Genomic DNA, 18,695 nt, shown 5'->3' on the forward strand with positions numbered 1-18,695 from the left:
CGCGTAGAGTCTATGGACATCCCATTGAAATCAGTGGGAGATGGTTAGTTCACTGAATATTAGCCCTTTGGATTTTAAGTTCATGACAGTAGGGGCTGTGTCACTATACATTTACACAGTGTCTAGCACAATGGGGCCCTCATTCTGCCTCAGCAGCAAAAGAACTTGGCATATTCAGCAGGACAGCAAGTGAAGTGCACTCTCCTGGGTGTTCCTGGATCATACTGAGACAGTAAATTAGTTACTATAACTATAATAACCCCTCCTGCCCCCCCCCATATTTGAATGATAGCACACAAATCTAAAAATAGTTTCTCAGAAAATACTATGCTGTTTTTGTCACACTTTGTACCTAACGTTTGACTAACACAGTGGAATTTGACAATGAATGGTTAACAAAGAGCATCCCCATTCTCGGTTCTCAACTTGCAAGGGAAGTTAAGACTAAGTATTTTTTTTTTTAAAGTGGGTAGTAATCAAAGAATAAGATACATAAAACAGCGAGCGAGCAAACTTGAAAACTGGATTCAGTTAGGGCAATGAAGGTGTAATTAGAGAGAACCACACTTCCTTTCAGTTGTGTCCTATCAGAGAATTTGGAACGCAACTGTACAAATGACAGGAGTGATGAATTGTAACATTCATTATAGAGAGATATTCAAGTCTTATACTTGATCTTTTAAAAGTTTTCCATAGAGGAAATGAGCCAAAGGCATACTAAGCATTTTCTTCAATCACAAATATCTGTGCAACATATCAGATATTGGAGTACTCAGTAGAGGTCCTATTTTTTAAACGTGTATTATTTTTACTGTATCATTTTCTGTGTCCATGACATGACACGTTAGCATGTTTACTACATGTACACTGGCATGCCAGGCCTAAGTACATGCTACTGCTGCTCTGACTGATTTTTTGGAAGGTTCTAAAATACAAAATATAGAGAGCACCATTAAAGGGCTCACAAATTATTTAAAGGGATATTATCATATTCTTATACATGAATCTACCATTTTATATTTGATAAAGAGGAAAATGATCACTGAGAGAATTATAAGAATTACATGAGCCCTCTCTTTAAATTCAGATGCAAAGCAATGAGCTGCACTCAGGTTAGCAACTCCACCCGGGTCAATTAACATGTAAAAACATAGTCAGGAAGCTAGAAAGAAGGGCACAGGCCCCATGAGTGTGGGGTGTTCCGCTGAAAATGAGATGTGAGGTTGGCTGGGAAACGATTGTTGTGGGTATGGCGACAAGAGGGAAGATTTTAAAAAATTGTCTGTCTGGGTACTCTGCGTTGCAGAGTGAAGATGTGATTGTAGCAAAGGTAAGCATAGCTATTATCTAGCTAGCACGGGTAACAGTAACAGTAGCAGTGTAGATCTGGTGACGCAGGCTTCAGCATAGGCTACCAATCTGAATACAAGCCCTCCGGGGACCCTGAGTATGTAGTTGGGTTGCTAGCTTGTGCCACCACATCTACACTGTTTTGGTACCCATGCTAGCGAAATGAAAACTAGCACAGATATGCCTACACGTGCTGCAATCACGCCTGCGTTTTGCAGCATAGACATAGCCTCTGACATGCTGCCTGCAAAAGGGTACCAGGGGAGGTAGAACATCCTCCAGAAAGGTAAGACTTTGCTTATTTTCCTATAACACATGTAAGAATAGTTTTTATGGTGTACAACCGCATTTCTTTGGTTTTAATTTGACTTCCCCGTCTCAAAAAACTCTGGTTTTCTTACCACTCTTGTTTGAGGCTGCTTGGAGATTTCACTCAGACTGCCTCAAAGAGCTGAGGCCACCTTCAGCCTTCATGAAGGGGCAGTGAAGGAAGAATGCCTAATGCCTATGCTGCTTGGGATTCTTGGTCAAAAGGGGTCCAGACTACGGCGTCTTCTCCCAGAAGGTGTGGCCCTGTCAGGCTGCAGTCCCAACGCATGGGAAATGGTGGGCACAAGGTGACAGTGTTGGCTCACAGAGAGGTACAGCTGTGCTGACACTCATATGTTCTGACACTGGTGGGGGTGGGAACACGGAATGAAAGAGAAAACCCCTTTTTCTTTCTTTCCAGGGTAAGACTAAGATGAGGGCAAAAGACGACTTTAAAAAGGAGCAACAGCTCATAGATCTAAGCAGAGCAAGAATTCCCAATCGCAGCATAAAAACCTAAACAAAGAGAAGCTGATAGAGGCACTCTGTCAATGGGACTGTGAGCTGCAAATGCGAGACGTGTTGTATGACATGCCAGGGTGCAATCCAGACCAGTGAGGGGCTGTGTCACCCTTGACCTGCAACCTGGGATACCTCACAATGCTTTGGTGGTGTAGCTCCCAAGCAGGCCACTCACAAACAGCCAAACAACATGCAGGTCACAACCTGAGTATTTGTATACAGCTGCAGTCCTGGTCCAGCAATGCTGAACCCAGCAGCCTATCAGTAACACACCAGCCACACTCTGGCTTCCACCAGCCTGGGTTGCTACCTGCAGGGTGACGCCAACACACCCCAACTCTCCAATTTTCCCCCAAAATGTGTGTCCTGCACTGTCCACCCCTCTCCTGGGCAGCCCAGGTACATGAGGTCAGTCGGCCTTCTAAGGCGACCAATATACAACAGTGTGTTACCCTAAATGGAGTTACTCACACAGTTCACAACACTGGATTAGCTTTGATTAAAGAATAAAACAAGTTTATTTAACTACAAGGAAACAGCTTTTAAGTGAGTACAATATAAGGCATTAAAGTCAGAAATGGTTACAAGAGAAACAGAAATAAAATGCTTCCTAATACTAAAACTAAACAAAGTAGACTTGGCTTCTTACCATGTGTTTCCAGTAACGCTGCTGACCAAACTCTAAGGCCAGATTCTGATGCCAAAGTCCAACCGCTGCTTATTGTGTCTCCCTAGGTGAGGAGGGGGTGGGGGGAAGATACCTTGGAGTGGTTTTGCCCCTTGCTTTTATAGTTCAGTCACCCTTTGAAATGTATTTTCTTGAGGGTTACCCTAGATAAAATTTACTCCTGCTGTGAGGTTGGTGTCAAGGAGTCTGGTGATGAAAGAGATTCCATGCTGCTGTTTTCTAAGATGCAGATCTTTGCTCCTGCCCCCCTTCCTTGCCAAAGAATGGCCACTTGACAGGTGACTGCCCATCAGCTCTGATGACACCTGGCTAGAGGGGTCAGCTTGTCCTTAGACTCTGAGAAACAGGTTTTCCCACTCCCCAGACTTGTCTGGTAAACACACTTCAGTCATGATTTCAGCTTATGTTCGTAACTTTATATATAATGTTACTACGCACATTTCACCATGATATTACTGACCAGCAAGTTATTAGTTTTCAAATGATACCTTCTGAGGCATATTTTGCACAAAGACTATTACAATGATTTGGAGGGTGTGAATAGAGGAGTGCATTCCATCACACCTTGAAAGTCATCAACCAGGTACAGCTAGGGCCACTAAATATTCCAAAATTAGGGATTAAGGAGAGGAATGGACTTATTGACCAGAATTTGCAAGTCAGCTGGGAAGAGCACCTCGAAAAGTGGCTGTAAAGGAATGGAGTTTCCATTACAGAGGAAATGTTGCAACTAATGGGAACAGAACGATTTTACAGACTGTGCACCTTAGACTTGAAAACTTGGATTAGTGATCCCTACCCTGAAAACACTGCGCCAATTGACCAAGCTAACTGATCACTAAGGGCCAAACCTGGATAGCCCTCCTCACACCGAGTAATACCTTGCCCCACTAAAATCAAATTGGGCTACTCCTGGAGCAAGGTTCTTCTCAGTGTGGGTAAGGCTATCACAACTTGGCCCCATGGAACCAGCTGGATAAGATTTAACTCGAAGCTGGAGTCATGCTTTTAGGAGCTCTACTCCAACAGTGACTTTTGTTAACAAATTGCATTTTTAAGTCAAACATGATAATTGAAGCCTAAAAATATGATGTAAAAAAAAAAAAGAGGAAAACAAATAAGGGAAAAAGCAACGATGTTCAGAAAGAAAATCTGAATCAATCAGAATTAATCAGACAAATGAATCCAGTATCAAAATGTCATTAATGATTTGTTCTGAGGTTTGTCCATGAAGGTAGAATTTCACCTCTTCTGCGCTTTTGGTTATCCTTGGGCCACAGAATCAGCCTGGGATGAGACTAATCTTGAAGAAAGGCTATTTAATTATCACACAGAGATGTTCCAGTTATCACTCACTGAATAAATCTGCTGTGTGTACAAAGGACTTGGGGGTTTGTTTTAATACATTTGTAATACATATGCAGATTGAGGAAAGTAAAATGTTTACAATCCCGGGGGCCTCTTATAGGAGATTCTATAATAAACGTGGAAGGATAAGTAATAAACTCTACTTGCAGAAAACATTTGTAATGCCACTCCTGACTTTACAATCCTGTCTAGCTTGGAGGATATAGCCGATTTGCTACAGTGCTTTATTACAGTGGGTTCTACTGGCGGCACTCATGGTTGTACCAATTATTAGAACAGAAAACCCCCAGTACGGCACCAACTCACTCTAGGGTTCAGCAAGAGTCGACTCACTTCTTTTACGTTGGCATAAAATCCTAAATTTTGGCTCTAAGGCATGTACAGTGGGAAAGTGGAGATATGCTGATGGGAGAGCATTGACAGGACAGTGATGTGCCTGCATGTGTACAGGTACACACACACCCATGCACTTCCCTAGCTATACAAATACAGACAAAAGATGTCATGGGGGGGGGGTAATGTTCAAAGTGCCCCTCCACTGACCATTTGATCCTTTAAACTATTAATTTTCTTATGAAATTTTTTCTGTGCTCTAATACTGTAACAGGGGAAGAAGGATGGCCTGGAGGTCAGGGCATTAGTCTAGGACACGAGAGACCTAGGCTTGATTCCTTGCTCAGCCACAGACTTCATGTGTGACCCTGGGAAAGCCACTTAGGCTCTCTGTGCCCCAGCTCCCCATCTATAAAATGGGACAGTAATGCTTCCCTACCTCACTGGGGTCCCAGAGAGGAGATAGGCACCACTAGAATAAAAGCAGCTACCCTCTAAAATGTCATGAAAAAAAATTACACACTTATGGAGTTGGTCATGGGATACACAGACACAGGTATCAGATGGTAGGTTAGATACAGACAAATATAAAGCCTTGTTCGCTAATGGAAGCATATTCCCATATATGTTTGTGTACAACTGTGTGGTAGTTGCGATGAACAAGGCTCAAAAGTTCAGAGGTCTGTTATGGTAATTGGCTCCCCAACAGAATGTGCATTTTAGTGACTAACAAACCATGCATGAAGCACTTGCATGTACATATTAGAAAAATAAAGCAGCTACCCAGAAAACTTTCCTATGCTAAAGGGGAAGCAGGGGTGTCAGAAACTGTCATTAAATCCACTGTTTGAAAACCCCTTCAAGTTCAATAATTTTCCCCAAGAGAGCAGAAATATGAGCTTAGGAAAATGTAAAGGAGCCACACAACTAGGGGAAGGGAATAGAGAAAAGTAAAAGAACAGTTGGTAGAGTGGGGCAGAGAATACACCGACTTTTAAAAAAGACTCCAGAGGAGATCCTGGCAATTACAGGCTGGTAAGCCTAACTTCAGTACCAGGCAAATTGGTAGAAACGATAGTAAAGAACAGAATTATCAGACACATAGATGAACACAATATGTTGGGGAAGAGTCAACATGACTTTGGTAAAGGGAAGTCATGCCTCACCAATCTATTAGAATTCTTTGAGAGAGTCAACAAAGCATGTAAACAAGGGTGATCCAGTAGATATAGTATACTTGGACTTTCAGAGAGCCTTTGATAATGACCCACACCAAAGGCTCTTAAGCAAAGTAAGCAGTCATGGGATAAGAGGGAAGGTCCTCTCATGGATCAGTAGCTGGTTAAAAGATAGGAAACAAAAAATAGGAGGTCAGTTTTCATGGAGGAAAGAGGTAAATAGCAGTTTCCCAAGGATCTGTACTTGGACCAATACTGTTCAACATATTCATAAATGATCTGGAAAAAGGATGTTAATAATGAGGTGGCAAAGTTTGAAGACAATACTAAATTACTCAAGATAGTTAAGTCCAAAGCAGACTGCAAAGAGCTACAAAAGGATCTCACAAAACTGGATTACTGGGCAAGAAAATGGCAGATGAAATTCAATGTTGATAAATGCAAAGTAATGCACATTGGAAACCATAATCCCAAGTATATATACAAAATGATGGGGTCTAAATTAGTTATTACCATCATGAAGGAGATCTTGAAGTCATTGTGGATCGTTCTCTGAAAACATCTACTCAATGTGAAGCGGCCATCAAAAAAGCTAACAATATCTTAGGAACCATTAGGAAAGGGACAGATAATAAGATAAGAAAATATCATGATGCCACTATATAAATTCAAGGCACACCCACACTTGGAATACTGCGTGAAGCACTGGCCATCCCCCTCTCAAAAAAAGATATATTAGAATTGGAAAAAGTACAGAGAAGGGCAACAGAAATGATTAGGGAACAACTTCCATATGAGCAATTAAAAATACTGGTACTATTCAGCTTAGAAAAGAGATGAATAAGGGGCAGGGGATATGACAGAGGTCTATAAAATGATGAATGGTGTGGCAAAAGTGAATAAGTACATGTTATTTACCCCTTCACATAACATATGAACTAGGGGTCACCCAATGAAATTAATATGTAGCAGGTTTAAAATAAACATAAGGAAATACTTCTTCACACAATGCACAGTCTACCTGTGGAACTTATTCCCAGGGGATCTTGTGAAGGCCAAAACTAGAACTGGGTTGAAAATAGAGTTAGATAAATTCATGGAGAACAGGTCCATCAATGGCAATTCATAGGATCACAGAATAGAATCATAGAATATTAGGGTTGGAAGAGACCTCAGGGGGTCATCCAGTCCAATCCCCTGTTCAAAGCAGGACCAACACCAACTAAATCATCCCAGCCACGGCTTTGTCAAGCCGGGCCTTAAAAAACTCTAAGGATGGAGATTAGCCAAGATGGTCAGGGATGCAACCCCATGCTCTAGGTGTCCCTACACCTTGATTGCCAGAAGCTGGCACTGCTTAACAGGGGATGGATCACTCCATAATTGCCCTGTTCTATTCATTCCCTCTGAAGAATGTGGCACCAGTCACTGTCGCAAGACAGGATACCGGGCTAGATGGACCATTGGTCTGACCCAGTATGTCCTTTCTAGTGTTTCTTTTGTTCTTAAACAGGAAGGGGTAGCAGTGGAGGCAGAAAGACATGCATAAGGTGTGAATGACAATAATGGGAAGAGAAGGAGAAGTGCTATGCTTACGTGGTAGTGGGAGGTTGAGGGAGCACAGAGAGAGACCAAACAGGACAGAGGAAATTAGATTCTTGTTAGTCTTGATTATGTCATGCTATTTAGTTTGTGGCCCACATACACAGCTCCTTCTCTTGTTTGCTGGGTGATCTCTTCCTTCACTCATAGTGGTGCTCCTCCTCAGCAAGAGAATGATAAATAACTGCCCCTTCTAATTCCAGATCTCTAAATATGTAGGTGGGATAGTAAAATCATTCACATAGTACAGATATTTCAGTTGCTCACATAACTCCAAACACTATTCTATTATTTCCTTGTGTGGGACGACTGTTCTTCTGGCTATCCTCCCTGATTTAAATCCCGATCAGTTCCAATCAGTTTGCTACTTTCACCAGTTGTCTACCTCGGCACAGTAGGTACCAAATTCTGACTGGTGCTACCAACTGGACCAAGCACAAGGACTGATCATTGCAATACATTCTGACAGGTAACATACACCCTTCAGGACTTGTTAGTAGCAGTAAAAAAAAAAAAAAAAAAAAAAGAAATAAAAAGATCACTGGTTTATTGTAGTTGGCTTTTTTTGTTTGTTTGAAATGGAAAAGTACATCATGGTTAATGAGCATCATTATGTTAATGAAGCAAATTGTGAAAAGGAAGCATCTTATGAATTCCTAAGCACCTATTCTCACACTTATAAACCATCTTCTTCCTTTGTCTGTCGCTATTATTTTGATATGATCACCTTAGCCCCAGCATTGCCACTAGTCTTCCAATGTGCAAGACAATGCTTATTTTTGTGCAGCAGTCCCACATCTTGCAAAATTGGCTTGCAGGACAATAAAAAATAGAGTCTCGGAATTTATTTTCAGGTGTTGCAATGTAATGTTACTGTGTGTTGCTGCTGCTTCTACCATACCCGACGATGTTGCATTAGGTCATGGAGCTCTGCATCCGTGGGAACGCACACTAGCAATATTTTAAAGGAGATCTACATAGGGTTTAAAAAGGAAAATCCACAATATGGACTTGTGCCCTTTTTGCTTCTTGAGGATGTATAAAGACGACCAGATTTTTTAAAGGGGCGTGCCAGGCATTCTACTTGTTTTTAAAATTAGAAAAATGAAGATGTCAAGTCTTATCTTATCAGGTTTCCACGGGCAGGCCTCTTGGAGGGTCTGCAAGTTCTCACACCTTAGTTGAAAGTGTAGGGGTATAGAATCTCACAAACAAATGTATAGTGTTTTCGACAACACCTACCAACACATTATCTATGTACTTACACATATTATATACATACAACATATAACAGCTCTTCCACACATGGGGGGGGGGGAAAACACTAACAAAAACTGCACACATTCCCATTTTAAAATCAAGAACTAAGTTTTTCTTTTTGTTCTTCATGTGTTTTTCTGCTTCCCAACCTGTTTAATTTACATAAATAAAACCTAAATATAGTATACCCAACCAAGCATTTCCCTTTCTACGTATTTGACCTTTCAAAACTCGTTCCTGTCTCTAAATGAAAAGATATGCGATCCGATCAATGCTGTATTAGTGAGTTTATTTGAACATCTCTAAACCACTTTGTTGTCAACCTCTCTATGACACCCTGGCACCCCCTTATTCACCACTGTCATGTAATTAGGATATGTTTTGCACAAAGCATGCCTTGTGAGGTATCATTCTAAAAGTCTTGATCCGCTCGACATTAATATCTCGTTGGATGGTATGTGCTATCGTCGTATGTGAAGTTATGAAGTTTGGCTATGTATGTGTTACTGAAACATGCTGTGAGGTTGAAAACACCCACAAGCAGCCTTTCAGGTACAACAGTAAAAAGGCCAAACAAGGCTTATTGAGGAAATGCACACAAGCACAAGGATTACCCCAGGAACTGTGGGAAATGGGAAGAAGATATAAAAGAGGGAAATGACAAGATGGTACCTCACTCTCCCTACACCACCACACCTGGAAACACCTGAGGAACAAAGACTGAACTGGGGAAAGTTATGGCCCAGGCTAAAGGGATTTCTAGCCTGTGTATGAAAACCTGGGAAACCCAAACTGCAAAGCAAAGGCAGCTTGTACCTTAAGAATCTGCCAGCATGTTTATCATTCAGGGTGAGAATCTGCTAATTCATATCCTACCTATCTTGTATATTATATCTCAGTTTGCAGTTTTGTTTATTTAACTAGGTAATTTGCTTTGATCTGTTTGCTACCACTTATAATCACTTAAAATCTATCTTTTTGTAGCTAATAAATTTATTTTATGTTTTAATCCAAACCAGTGTGCGTTTGACTAAGGTGTCTGGGGAAAATCTCAGTTTGGTTACCACAAGTGTACATGGGCCTCTTCACATTGAGGGAGAAGTAGAGTATTAAACCCAGATACAGGCCAGATTTGACCAGGGCAGGACGGTACTGCTCTAAGGACGTAGGCTGGGAGGATGGTGGTTAGAGAGCCTGCATGTAACTGCAGCTGGGTGTGTCCCCATCTGTGTGAATGCTGGTGAAAGTGCAAGCTTGGAGGGCCTTGCAGCTTGTCACAGCTGCACAGTGTGAGAGGGAGCCCAGGCTGGTGGGTCAGAGGGCTCAGTGGTACCCCAGTTCCAGGTGGCACCCCAGGTGGAACCCGTCACGCTCTCTTTCTCCTGTGTAATCAATAAGAAGAGCAATGTCAAAGGCAAAAAACTAAAATGCATCCCTAGTACTTGCCAATAAAGTTTAACTTAATATAAAATGCAGTCATCTTAAGAAGCAGCACCCTAGTGCTGAACAATCTTGAAAGTAATGAAAGTCAGTGAAGTGAGATAGCACAGTACGATGGTGTTTGTGTGCCAGCACTCTGGCTTCAGTGCACGCTCCAGTCTGAGGTCAGCCTTCAGCTCAGAGAATCAGCTGAAAGGCCTTTGATACTGACCAACTCTGGAGAAAGTTACAGATAAACTGGCCGCATAGATAACATAATGTCACTCCGTACATTCTAGTTGCATCTGTTATCTGATAAGTAATATCATGGCAATCACAGCCAGTGTTGGAATCAAACCCATAAAAAATTAATACCATCCCTGGCTTGCTACCATGCCAAAACAAACTCTTGCTGTCTTTGCCACCAACTCCCCCCCGCCAACAGATTAAACTTTTCTGAGACCAAGATCCCCATTCCCAGCCCATTAACTGACTCCACAGATCCTGCTTTAATCCATCCATCCTTCTTCTTGCTGTTTACACCCTTCAAATATTTATGGAATTGGGTCCCTCTCTTCCCTTAGGCCCTGGTCCTACAAACACCTATGCACATGCTTAATTTGACTCCCGTTAATAACCCAATTGATGCCAATGGTAATAAAGATAAGCACATGGGTTAAGCACTTCCAGGATCAGGGCCTTAGCCACACTATTCATATTTAGGCTTGGGAGGTTGTTTGTTTGTTTTTTAAATCTTTTCTTATGCCCATCCCAGCAGATATATAGTCATTTTTCATTGGAGGGAATTCAGGGAAGAGCAATCTAGCTACACATTTCTGGTAATGACATGGCACAGTTTTACAGATGCAGTCTCACCAAGGAGGTATAATACTTACTCCTGGACACATCATGACCAGAAAGATACAGACAAACAGGAAAAGAGAAGAACAACAATAATCAATGCATGTACCTGAGAAGGGAAAATATATGGAGAGGTAAGTTGACAGCTTTAAGCTAAGAGAGCTATCTATCCCTTGATACATGTGTAAGTCCCATTATTGCTAATGGAAAATGCACAGACACCCAGAAAGAAGAATAATTCCCTAAGTTGAATTGCCTGAAGCCACAACTCTCCACTTTGTAAGTATGAAAGAATGAAAAGTGATAGTCGTGTGAACAAACATTAATCAAATCTAAGGCTCATTTCCTCCATGAACACAACTCCTCACAGTGAAAATGGTATAATTCCTTCCTCTTTGGGGAAGAGGCACAAACTTGTTACAAGTAAGGATTTTGTCAATTTTGGTAGCAAAACAAAGTCAGCTTTTGCAATGTAGTGAAACTTTTTCTGGGGCAACTGCCTTTCAGTGCCACACACACAAAAAATTCAACAGCAAAAAAACTAAAAATACTTTGTTCACCAGCAATGAGAATTCTCTCACACATTGTTTACCGTCAAAATGGAAGGTTTTCAAATACTTTGCTTCAAACAAGACCAATGGAGAGCAGAGGATGGAAAGGTTGTGTAAATATTTCTAGCTATGCAAATGTAGGCAGTGACTTACCTTAGATGCTTGTTAAAATAACACGTAAATGGCTGTGAACCCACTTCCACTTTCCAGTATTCCTGCCAGTGTGTGACAATTTCAGAATTCTTCTGATTTTCTCTTTCACAGGGAGGGATGTATGAACACTGTCAAAACAGGTTCCAAAATGGAATTATTTTTGTACTCAACAATACAAGGCATCATTCTCTCTGGATTTTCCTCACCAAAGTCACACATAGTGATAAAGACTGAACCTGTGGATGCAAGTCTTCAAATAGAAGGGAACAAAAAGTTAGATGAACATCCCTTGATCATTAATTGCTCAATATTTATGTTTTAATGGTCAGTTACAAAAGAATGATTTACTATATGCTTTACTAACTTTACTACTTCCTGCTCTCTCTCACACACTCCTCTATTCTTCCAGGAAACATGATACTGTTTCGCATGTTGAAATTAAAAAAGATGAAAAGGAGAGGATTAATTTTCAAGGTGGTTCTAGTTAGCTGTACTCATGGGTGATATTTTGAAAACTAGAAATCATTACAAACTTTTATGACATTTAACAATGTACAAATAAATAAATAAATAGTCACTATTACAGCAAATTTTCACCAACAGATCTCAAAATACTGTACAAAAAATAGGTATTACCCCACATTAATAGATACAAGGTTTTCAGGAAACAAGCACAGGACATTGAAAATCCCAATTCAGCAAAACGTTTTAGCACATGCTTAAATCACACTGAAGTCAACCTGATTTAAGCCTGTATTTAAGTGCTTTGTTGAACTAGGGCCCAGATGCCTGATTCAAAGTCTACTGAAGTCAATCGGAGTCTGTCCGAGGCTTTGGATCAGGCCTTAAGTGACTTGTTGCAGGTCACAGAGGAACAGAACAAAGTGTCCTGCTTCCCAGCCCCCTATTTAACCAAAATGCCTCCCTTCATACCGGTTATAGCTTAAACACATATTATTAGAATTAGTACCACAGTTTATTCTTTGAGAAATATTTATACCTCAGGGCACAAGCATAATTCTTTCAGTCATTAATAGGTATCCCATCCATCCAGGAGAGAGAGAATTCACCCTTTCATTTGCGAAATTCAATAGGCAAAGTTAGCACTACAAACAGTTACACTGCTTTGTTAACATAAGCAACGATGGAAACATTTTTATTTACCTTCCCTCCTGTGAGAGGGTATTGAGCCTGGATTCACATGAGTATAGCACAGTGTGCATGGTATGACCTGTGTGTCCCTTTTAAAACTGGGAGCTGTAGTCACAGAACATATGACTAGGAAGAACTGTGTGACCAACAGGAAACCAGATATAGGATTTCCACACTCTTCGGTAGGCGTAGCAGACAGGAACCCCAGGCTCAGGGAAGTCCTAGTGCAGGTCTCTCCATAGTAACCTGAAAGGACAACTAACGGGGAAGGGTATGTCCTCCCTCAGAACTCTTATTTGAAAACAAAGACAGCTGTGAGGAAAGGATCTTGATTAGGTGCCTGGTGGGCACTTTTCTATCATCCCATCAGGTGAACTTATGCCTCCACTCTACCATTGAACTACTTCATGCTGTACAGAGCTGGAAGCCTGTCTCCATTATATCACTGAATTTTTTGCCGGTAAAAACAAGTTCTTAGGTATTCATCAGTCTGATCAAGTAAAACTTGGTTATTTCTGTCAGCATCCACACCTATTTTTGATAAACTCCTGTATTCTAACCTGGAACAAAGTGCAAATTCTCACTCGTTTGTTTCAAGTTAAAACTTGCCTTTTTCCATAACAAAGCGCCCCCATTTTCACAGCCACACATTTGGTGTGGCTGTCACATATAGCTCTTCACATCCTGGTAATGAGAAGAGAATCCTACCCTACGATTCTTTTCCAGGTTTGTATTTTTAGAAATAAGTAGCACCACAATGACTATTGTCCTGCAGATGCTGAAACAGAATACAAGTGTTTTGTTGCTTTTTATTATTTCAAATTTAAAATCACTTCCCTTGGCCCACAACCTTTCTTGGTTCAATAATGCAGTTTGGGAGTTTGTTTGGCAGTGGCCGTTAGGACTACCACATCCACCAGAGGTCTTTTAGGGCCTGCTGGTTGGTGAAAGGGTTAAGACTTGTGAGCAGGGTGTGTTCTATTTATGAGGGTTATTGGGCGTGAGGCTTCTGTGCCTTTCTGCCAGGATGCGTTGACTCTGCTTGAAGCTAGGAGATTTTCTTTAGGCCATGAACTAGCATAGGCCCCTGCCACGGGAGTGAGGAGAAAGGAGGAGTATGCTTGCACTGCCTGCTGGGCTATGTTCATTCGGTTTCAGTAATGTCTTTTGCCTGGTGCGGTGTTTGAGCTCTCTTGGAGATGTTTAGAGGTCACTCCTTTTACTGTTCCGTCATCTTCTGGTACTGTTGCATTCTCTGCTGGATGAAATTTATAGGCACATCACAGTGTTTGACAGGAAAAGTGAGCCACCAGGATTTCCTGTGGAGAAATTCCATCCCCCATGCATGAGATTCTTCATTTCTCAATCTGGCTGAGTTGACTTGGCTCACTTGTACCAATCCCACTACTATAATTCCAACTTGAAGATGGTAATTGCCGAATGAGGTAACAATGGCTATTTTTTTTTATAAATATCATATGCCCCCGAGTTCACCTGGTTGGTATTATCCTGAGTGAGTTCAAGGCATTAAATCAAAGGAGGATGGCAGAAGGGAAACAAACTGGTAACAACAAAACAATGGCAAAGATAAAGTATGTCCAGAGAATACCGGGGGTCCTTGAGGAAACGATAGGGAATATCCCAGCCAGCCCCCAACCAGGCTGGTAAGGTTTACTCTTCGCATTCCTGAGGCCAGGATCAAAGGGGATACTAAACCATCAAAGCATCGAGGGCCTAAAAGAGTAAAGGGGGTTGACTGAGTTGCTGGGTGCTGCTCAAGGAGCATCAGTGAGCACTAATAGGAATGCAACAAGACAGAGAGACCATGCTGCAGCAGGGCAGTCTGTGTCTTCCAACCCACAGATGAAGGTAACTGGGCTGAAGGGGGCTTACCAAATATGAAGACATAGATAAGGGGAAATATATATATAGCCTTTTTGTTTTATCCCTTTGTTCAGTGTGCTACATGCCTTTTGCTGAATGACTAAATAGTGCTTTGTTCTGAAAAAATTGTTTTTGAGTCACTCTCATCAGCTGTTACAGGCTCCCAGACGAAAAGAGCTAGAAGGTGCCAAACCCAGTTTAGGTTGCAGCCTCCCAGCTTATCACCTGTGTTAACCAAACAGCCCCGAGATCCAGTCTAGGAGTGGTAGGACCATAGGGCTCCACCCAAAGAGGGATGAAGTTAGTGAAACCTGCCTCCAAAGGGGCACACCTGAGAGGAACTGAAAGGGGTCTGAAGTGTGATTCGCCCCAAAACCGTGACAGTCAGTAAAATTCTTGTACCCCTCCTGCCAGATCTTCAGAGAAACTGCTGCCATCTTTGTACTATTTAATTCAAGAAGTGGGGGGAAATCAGTTGAGAGGCTTTCCTCTTAGTGTCTGCTATTGTTTAGAATAGCATTAGTGAGAAATGTTTGTCCTACCTAGCAACTCTTGGAGCATTATTAATCATTTGTAGGGCCTACAGGTCCCAATCAAGATCAGGCCATCATTGTGTTAGGCAAGGTCCAATGCATTGCCCAGAAGAGATCATTTAGACAAGCCAAACAAAGGGTGAGAAGGAAATTAGAGGCATGGAGAAGTAAAGTGACTTGCACAGGGTCACACAGCACATCAGTGGCAGAGCTGGGAATGGAACTCATATCTGTCCGGATTGGGGAGGGACGGGACCTCCTCTTCCCCTGTAGGGGTCGCTCCCAGAGCAGGGTCAGACCCAATTCTGAAAATCTCCCCATGCAGTAAGCTCCATGGCTTCTAGCTGGAAGCCCAGCTCTGAAGGCAGTGCTGAAGTGAGGGTGGTTATCAACCCCTGACCCAGGCAGGGAGGCTGCGGCTCCAGCTGTCAGCCGCTGACCTGGGCAGGAGGCTGCCGGAGAAACTCGGCTGTATAGTAACCCACCCCTGCATAACCTGCAACCCTCACTTCTGCACTGATCCTGGTGGTGTTGCTGGCTTTAGAGCTTGGCATCTGACCAGCAGCTACGGCTGTCCGGCTGCCCAGCTCTGAAAGCAGCACCGCTGACAGCAGCCCTGTAGAAGTAAGGGTGGCAATCCCATGACCCCCCTACAATAACACTGCGACCCCCCCACAACCCTCTTTTGGTTTGGGAGCCCCACGGTTACAACACTGTGAAATTTCAGATGTAAACATCGGAAACTGTGAAATTGGGGGATTTTAAAAATCCTCTGTGAAATTGACCAAAATGGACTGTGAATTTGGTAGGGCCCTACTAAAATAATCATCATAATCAAAAAGGCTGACAAAGGAGGTGCTGTCGTCCATTGTAAATTTACACAACTAAATATATTTTTTGGCACTCTGCACTATATGTATTAGCAATAAATTCAGAGTTTGGGATTAGCAGCAGCATAATTGGTACTGGCTCCATAGTTAACCTATTCTGCTTGATTAATGGTACAGAAGGTGTAAGTCTTGATTTTTTTGTATTTGTATTTTATATGGAAGGTCTCCAATGCCCCAAGCTGTTAAACTTTGGCATGAAAATAGTTACTGCTATTGGAGCAACTAAAGAAAGTTTACAATAAGTATTTTAATTAATTTAATCTGAAAAATCCATCATCCACAAATCAGGCACACTGAAAACAAACATTTAAATTGTTCTAATCCTATATAGTATTTTACATTCATATTTCTGGATTTACTCTGACCCAGCTGCCTAATCTTTTAAGAATCAAAATGAATCTAGGATTGTACAATTGTATGATTATTCCATGCAATACAACTTTGACTTTATTACATACTAATGGAAGAAAATTTGAAGAGATCATTGTTCGAAACATACAATATTTGCTAGCATGTCAATATAGATACCTGAAGTTATAAATCTAAGGTGGAATGCTAAACTATAGAATTTAGAGAATACTTTTACAGGCCAAAAACACTGTTTTTGGAAGGGCTAGATTGCCACTAATTCAATTTTGTTGTGTAGAAAGTTTGTAATGAGACCAAAGCATACATTTTTCACACTACTGATTCACACAGAAGGTACAGATACCCTAGTGAATAATTAAACCAGGGTATGGAAAATAAAAGGTCTTTTAATAAAGACCATTAAAAACAAGTTGTTCAGGATTTTTGCTATGGTTAATAAGACGATTAACATAGTGGGTGTCTACTGCTGCAAGCCATAACTTTGATAAAAACATTTGGGGTTAAGATAGCTGTCCGATTGTTCATTCATAAAATATTCTTGACTAAAATCATTAAACTAAACCACAGTTATAATCTGTTAATATGGCTATTCTATATTAGCATAACATTCGGAAAGCTTTTAAAAGCCTATGAGATTTGATGACAAAACTAAAAAGAACACTATTGTCCCAAGACAAAGACACTAAACTTAAAAAAAAAAATCTGCTATGGACACAAACCATGTGTCACTACATGTCGCTACTTTTAAACATAGGCGTGCACAGCACATTGCATTAGGGTGTGCACCCAGGGAATTTTATTTATTTATTTTTTTAAGGCGAACATTTATTGAATACTCAATCATAAAGGACATTATTTTTATTCATCAAACTAAAGAAACTAAAACTTAATTTAAAAAACATTAAGTTTTTAGTTAACAACTAAACTTTACTTAAAAAATACAAACTTAAAAAATGAGACACAAAATACCAAATGTTTGCTGTAGTGATAACCAGGCGTATACAAAGATACAGTCAATTTTCATGATCTTTATCTTTAACCAGATAATGAGCTAACCCAAATTGACCAAAACAGAGTAAGGTTTCTTCATCTTTCTGTCCTAGAGAATGAGATGTTGCTCACCAGGTGTTATGGACTTAAAGTCTTCAATCACAACATTGTAATTAACTGACGAAGCCAATTCTTGTTCAATGTACAAAATCATGAGTGAGTCGAGGCGCTGCTGGGACATTGTACTTCTTAGTTTGTTTTTTACATGTGCTAGTTTCGAAAAGGCTGTTTCACGTGAACAGCTTGTAACAGGTAAGACTGCAAAGCACTGAATAGATTTGTAAAAGGCCTGGAACATGGAAGACCGATCCGATTCCTTTAGCCAATCAAACCACTCGCTGGTGGTGTTCATAGTGCTACCTTTAGGAACAGATCCGTCATAACCCTGAAGCAATCCGACTTCAGCTTCCAGCTCATCCAAGGACACTTTAAATTTGTTGGCAATGATTCTCATATCGTCCCTGCCAATGTCTAAGCTCAACAGTTTTTCCATTGCAGTCACAATTTTACAAGTCTCCTGTTCATGATTACCAGCACTGACCAGTGATTTGGAGTCTAGGAGTGGGGAAAATGAAGTTATTCTCTCCTGCTCCTCTTTTGTATCAAAGTGATGCTGGGACTCAAATGCATCATCAATACGAGTGGACGTTTTTCTCTTCTTAACTGGAGGAATCGATATATCATTCTCTACACACATTTTCACACTGTCATTGAAAATAGATTGAAAATATTCTGGGCCACTTCTCATCACAGCCAAAGAGATACACAAGGCTTATCACCCCTGTCATTGCAGTAAGTAAGTTGAGATCTGGAGCTTGAAGAGCCTTACTCACTTTTACCACCATCTGGAGAATAGGGTGCATCATGTGAAGGGCAAAGATGAACCTGAATGAATGTAGTTCATGGATAAAGCCCTTGGTTTTTATTTTAGCATCAGCAAGGCGAGTTGTTTCAATAATCTCTTGTAAAGCTTATAAAATGATGGAGTAGTTTTGTTTTACAGCAGCCACTACTTCTGCTCTGCATGTGTTTGACAGGGACTTCAAAGTCTTCAACTGGGATCCTACTTCTTGTGAAATCTTCTCCGTTACTGCATGTCGCACAGGACTCCCCTCCATGAGGGCATAAAGAGAGTCTGAATAACATGAAAAAAATCAAAGACAGTTCTGTTTTGTTTACTTGCAGTGCATGCATCTTCTAGGACAAGGTTCAAACAATGCGCA

General features: G+C 41.1%; 1 protein-coding gene across 1 annotated transcript in view; it reads right to left on the minus strand.

Moving 5' to 3' along the window:
* Positions 1-18,695, minus strand: part of KCNMB4 (potassium calcium-activated channel subfamily M regulatory beta subunit 4) — a 31,846-nt gene that overhangs the window by 2,245 nt on the left and 10,906 nt on the right. Inside the window, exon 2 of the mRNA XM_074942057.1 lies at positions 11,595-11,722. Coding sequence (XP_074798158.1) covers positions 11,595-11,722 — 128 coding nt within the window. The remainder of the gene's footprint in view (positions 1-11,594; positions 11,723-18,695) is intronic.

This window comes from Natator depressus, chromosome 1 (assembly GCF_965152275.1).
Source record: "Natator depressus isolate rNatDep1 chromosome 1, rNatDep2.hap1, whole genome shotgun sequence".
In the NCBI taxonomy this organism is placed as follows: Eukaryota; Metazoa; Chordata; order Testudines; family Cheloniidae; genus Natator; species Natator depressus.